The 5,842-nt window shown below is 33.9% G+C and overlaps 1 protein-coding gene across 1 annotated transcript; it reads left to right on the top strand.

The window, feature by feature from the left end:
• The first annotated feature begins 3,094 nt into the window (after nt 1–3,094).
• Nucleotides 3,095–4,392, top strand: LOC142981161 (waprin-Thr1-like). Its single transcript, XM_076126868.1, has 4 exons — nt 3,095–3,212; nt 3,310–3,369; nt 3,606–3,800; nt 4,232–4,392. Exons 1-4 carry the CDS (start codon nt 3,209–3,211, stop codon nt 4,348–4,350), a joined length of 378 nt encoding a protein of 125 aa, XP_075982983.1. The 5' UTR covers nt 3,095–3,208; the 3' UTR covers nt 4,351–4,392.
• The last annotated feature ends 1,450 nt before the right edge of the window (nt 4,393–5,842 follow it).

Here is a 5,842-nt window from a genome sequence, read left to right on the forward strand (position 1 = left end):
ATACTGTATAATGGATTAGCTCTGTGACAGATTAAGATATGAATAACTATAATCTAGGTTGGAAACTGTGTATTGTGAAGTTACACTTTCAATAATGTATGTCCACAACTTTGTTTGAATAGTAAAGTTTCGTGTGGTTCTCCGTACATTTTTTGTAAAAAATAGGCTGTGAAAATTATGTATCGTCTTAGCTATATATTGGTAAAACAATTGTTAAATGATAAGGCTTGTTTACTCTATTTCCTAAAATAAACAAAAAGGCTATTTATAATTTCGTGTTCGGAGCCAAAATTTAAATTCTATCGAGATAATTTCTGGAGTATTATGATAACAAAAACGGTTTATATTATGAGGGCAACAAGGCACCTAATTCTAAAAATACTTTGCGTAAATTCTTGACTTCCTCCTCATGAATATACTTATCTAGTTATAGCAAAACAAACACTCGGGCCACGCCGCCGCGCCGCGCCGGTGGCTCACGTAGTCGAGCGATAAATTGCTAAACTTTGATGCACCGGTGGTTCAGTGGCTCCTCCTGAATAAATTTCACATTATTTCGAACACGTCCACGAGTTCCCGCGCTTTAGAAATGAAAGTGAAATAATTAATTGTTACGGTCGATCGCAAACAACTTAACTTTGTAAATATTAGCTATCCGTTTGTTTGAATTTTATTTTATGTTTATGTTTTACAACAAGACAATTCATCAATTCATTAAATATAGGCTCTCAATGCATTGTCAAAGTACATTAACTACCGTAATCAATAAGGTTTTCAAAGTACCGTTTTCCCAGAATGAAAAACGACCATTATGTAGTAAGTAGCGCTGACATAAGTGCACCGGAGGGATGCGGAGACATGACCAAACTAATATTAGTTTAGGATCCTTAACTAACTTGGTAAATATGTACACTTAAATTACAACACCCACCACTGCTTACATAAGACAGTACTTTACAAGAGATCATAACAAAACTAAAGTGGGCGTGGATTTAAATTCATTATAATAGTTAATTCCTTTCGATGGTAAAATGAAAACATCTTGAATTTCAAGTTGAGAGCGCTCAAAGTCTTCGCACTAAGCCGCTTTTGGCTTCAATTTCGATGTATACTTGGAGGCTTTTGTACTCTTTATTATTAGGCTTACAAAATTGAAACGAAATTCAAAGTCTTAAATTTATAAAACGACGCAGGAATCTACTTAAATTAATAAAAGGAGTATAGGTGCGAACTTGTGTTTATACACGGTCTGTTTTGCGGGATAATCATGCATTACATAGATCGTTTTTAAAACTTCTGCACTCGTTTATACGAAACTCTTTCATTTTTGATGAACACTAAATAATAAAAATGACGTTGCTCTACGAATACTTTATTCTACTTCTCAATACAAAAGTGAAGTTGTGTTTAATGATTCAAATAATTACTAAACAATCAATAATAGGCGAATCTCAAAAAAACAGACCAAGAAAACTAGGATATTAAAAATAATATGAACATAATTCCTAATCACATTGTTCAGGATTATTGAAACTGTCTATCATCAAACATTTCCAGTCAGACTCCTTTAGCGTTTTGTAATTAATATAAATTTATTCCTGTATAAAATTGAAGGTACTTCACAATCTTTTCATTAAAACTTTAGGGTTGTATATCTGACGTCGGAATAAATAGCTTTAGCCGTTGGAATTAATTCTGAAATTAAGAGATTATTCACTGAACTGTGCAGACTGGCATTGTTTTGTACAGAAACTATTATCATTGTTTTGTTCTACTGTTATTCTGAAGGAAAATACCATTGTTTAAATAAAGTTGTTAGCAAAAAATACGGATACTTACACACTTTAGTGTTCTACGTACTCGTATAACACAGTTTTTATTAGACAGACCATGTTTGCGATAGGAATCGAACTAGTTTTCAGGCAGTGTGCCAACTCCAGAAAATCGTCGCGATATTTCTAGACGCCACAAAAAAGTTTCTGACAAAAATGTCTAGAAGGTTCCACACTCAGATTCCTAAATAAAATATCGCGTTTCTATGTTCCGTTTAACTTATTTTAAATATTATTCTACAAGCGTTGTGAGATTAACAGCTGCGTAAATAGAAGCTTTATTCTGAGTTCTCGTACTGAAAAAAAGGCTTAATAAATTTTCCTTTATAGAGGTTGTTCTAAATAAAAATACCCTCTTTCTCCTAAAACAGAGGTCCGAAACGTGTCCGTAAAACCCGACAAAGAAGGAATACGTTGAAATGGTGGCGTGTCCATCAGAGGCACCGCTGTCAGCCATCTTTTACAACGTGTGTCATTTGTTACCATCCCTTCCATCCATCCTCAGATGAGTGAGTACTTAGTAGCTTTTGGTAGCTCTCTATTTACGTCTGTTATTCCGTATTTCCGCAATGTTACTTATCTCAATTCTTTTCTCGTTGTAGGTGTATAATAATCTAACGATTTCAACTAATAATGTCATCGTGATGGGTCATCTTTATTTGATTTTACAAAAATTTCTTCGTACCACTATACCTATGTGTTACACAATTACAAAGTTTAATTTGAACAAAGTTCTCGTCTCTCCACCCACGCCATCATAATGTTTATTTTCGTCACAAAAGTTAGGATTGTTTAACCATTCTTCTAAAGTAATAATACTTCACCGTGGACTATGCAAACCATAAAGTTACACACAGGTTCTGTAACTATTCGTTCAATTAAAGTGTGCCGGTGACTCGATGACGTCAGTCCACATTTCGGAATAAAACGGGTGGGACCGGGATCAAAGTATGTGTTAGTGGGGTGCGTGTTATCAGCAAACTATCAGTGAACGAGATGCAATGAGACGTTTTTCGTATAAAACTGTGCTATAGTAACAGTTGGAATAAATATATTAGCTAACATTATAATTAAATTTGCTATGCTTATCGATATTGATATCCTAATAATAATATTTATTTCGTGGATTTAGTTCGGTATTTAACGTTTAGCATATAATGTATAATTAAAATGAATTTCAAACATATTATAATGAGTATGCGTACCTAATTTGTTTGATAACGTATGCGTGATTGGAATTACTGTATAAAATAGCCATGGATCAAACATCGTAGTCATTCGAGACTGAGGCTCTGCGACTTTAGTGACCTTGTTGAAAATTATACAGAAAATATTTTGTTACAAAATAATATTTTCTTTTATTTCAGGTTTAGATCATGGGTAAGTTACATAATTATTAAAATATAAAAATGTCTTTGTCTACTGGTAATATATTGTCATTACTTTATGTAACGTATTTTTGTATTGTTATTTTCAGGTGTCCTAAAGGTGCTTGTGTTTGCGATAACTATGCTGTTCATCAGCGAATACGTTACTGGTACGTAGCATAGTGATGTTTTACGATAGTATTTTTTAACAATCAGTAGTAAATACACGATACCCACAATTTGGATTATTTATTAAAGTTAAAAATGTTAAACATATTTGTCAAATTGACTATTGATTAACTTGATTGATTTTTAATCTAACAGATTTCAAATTGAAACAGATACATTTAGCTCCATTCAATTTGCTTCCCCTTTGGAGAAAGTTCATATCATATTTATTTTTTAGCATCTTCGCTTCGGTACTTCCCGGGAATGTGTCCACCTAAGAACGAAGTGGATTTCACTTTCGGTGTTTGTGAGAGTGATGACGGCTGTCGAGCAAATGGCATGATCTGCTGCCCCAATGCCTTCAATTCTAAGAGTTGTACCCCCATTATTATCTGGAGTAATGAAAGCGACGCCGACGGTGATTCGAGTGAAGGTACCTGATTATTTTATGACTGAACTAGGTTACCGCCCGCAGATTTGACCTCTCTTAGTGCAACTTTTAACTTTCTAAGAAATCAAAGGAACTTTCAACCTTCTACGCTGAATAGATTCGGATGTGCGTTGTCTATCAGTCAGACACTCAGTAAGGAAAAAGTTTTATATATATGGATTAAACAGCAATAGGTTCGCCCCTTGTTACGTGGGACTAACACTGTCAATGGCGAAACTTGAGTGTATTTTATATACCTCTGCCTAAGCCTTCGGATATATAACAGACGTGATATTATGAATGTATTCACAGATTGAACAGGTATATAATATAACATTGAAAAAAGTAATTGAGTATTTTTGTATTCCTGCGAATAGTGTATGCTTCTAGTAAGTAATAAGCATAATGAATTAATATTTTTGTTTATGTTTTAGACATAGATAGTGATTCGTTAGTCAGACAGGGTGTCTACTGCGCCGGTGCTAAGTGTATGCCGTGGGAGGTCTGCAAACTGGATAAGAACACGAACAAGAAGAAGTGCATGCGTCCTTAGACAGTTTTAATAATATTAAATATAATTTCAGAATGATGACAACTATTACTTTTATTATGTTTTTCTTCATTAAATAGTGTGCAAAGCAAAAACTACAATTTAATTTTTATCCTAAATCGTTGTAGTACTGACTACGCAAATGTTGATGACAGAATATAGGATACAGTACCTCGATTCTCTACCACTATCGACTACCGACAACCGGCTAGCTATCGAAATTTTGACATTCAGAATGTACTGCCAAAATATTTCCTACGACACCCGGCAGAGGCGCTGATCAGGATTTTCATACATAATTTCTCGATGACAGGTCGGTTGTCGATAGTAATAGAGAATTGAGCTACAGTACCGCGATTCTGTACAACTATCGAGTATCGAGTAACGAGTAGCTATCGAAAAATTTTGTATGAAAAATTGATCAGCGCCCCTAGCGGATTTTCGCAACAACTATGTTATTCAATGGCGCCATTTTCCACCAAACATTAAAATAAAATAAAATTAAATAAATATTTTTTTTTCCTGGAGCGCACTTAGGGGCAATTCAAAATTCGAATTTCGAAATAAAATATTCTTTCCATTTTTAATTTTAATAAATTATTTTAATAATCTTTATTGGATATTTTTAGGAAGACGAGGCCAACTGCACGTTTGGCGCAGCGGTTTAAGCGGTCACCTCGCCGCAACAACCGTAGCGCCGCGTGTGGTGGGTTCGAATCCTACCCGGGACAAATCTTTGTGTGATGAGCACGAGTATTTGTTCTGAGCCTGGTTGTCAATTTATCTATATAAGTATGTATTTAGAAGTATATAAGTATGTTTATCAGTTATTTGGTTACCATAGTACAAGCTCTGCTTAGTTTGGAATCAAATGACCGTGTGTGAGTTGTCTAATAATATTTATTTTATTTATTTATTTAAATCAATAACATAAAAATATCATAATTAATGTTGTTCAACGAAACATTATCAACACAAAAAAAGAATCAGCGTCTTTTTTTTCTACGTTGAAGCAGGCAAAGGAGACAATATCTTTTCAATTTTGACTAATACCGTTTAAAGTAGACTATAATTATTATTTATGAGAATAATACCTTTAATGATTATTTTTTATCCACTATATAATATATTTAAAATTAGTTTATACACAATTATTACCAATAAAATTTAATTTAAAGAACAAATTTTCAGAACGTAACTTTTTCTCACTTTAAATGTCAAGTTTTCGATACTCGATAGGTCGCGATTCTCTGCCGGATTGCTGCCGGTTTCCTAACGAGTAGCTCGATAGTAATGTATGGTATTCGATAGCGTGACGTTAGTATCGAATGTACAGAATCGAGGTACCGGAAGAGACATTGACGTTGGATAGTAGATACGACAAGATAGACAGTTCGTAGCATTCCGTAACCATTCGTAGCAACTCGTAGCACGTAGTACTACGTGACTGACCAAAATAGTTAATACCAACATGTACATTATAAAAATATAAAAT

Source organism: Anticarsia gemmatalis, chromosome 19 (assembly GCF_050436995.1).
Source record: "Anticarsia gemmatalis isolate Benzon Research Colony breed Stoneville strain chromosome 19, ilAntGemm2 primary, whole genome shotgun sequence".
NCBI lineage: Eukaryota > Metazoa > Arthropoda > Insecta > Lepidoptera > Erebidae > Anticarsia > Anticarsia gemmatalis.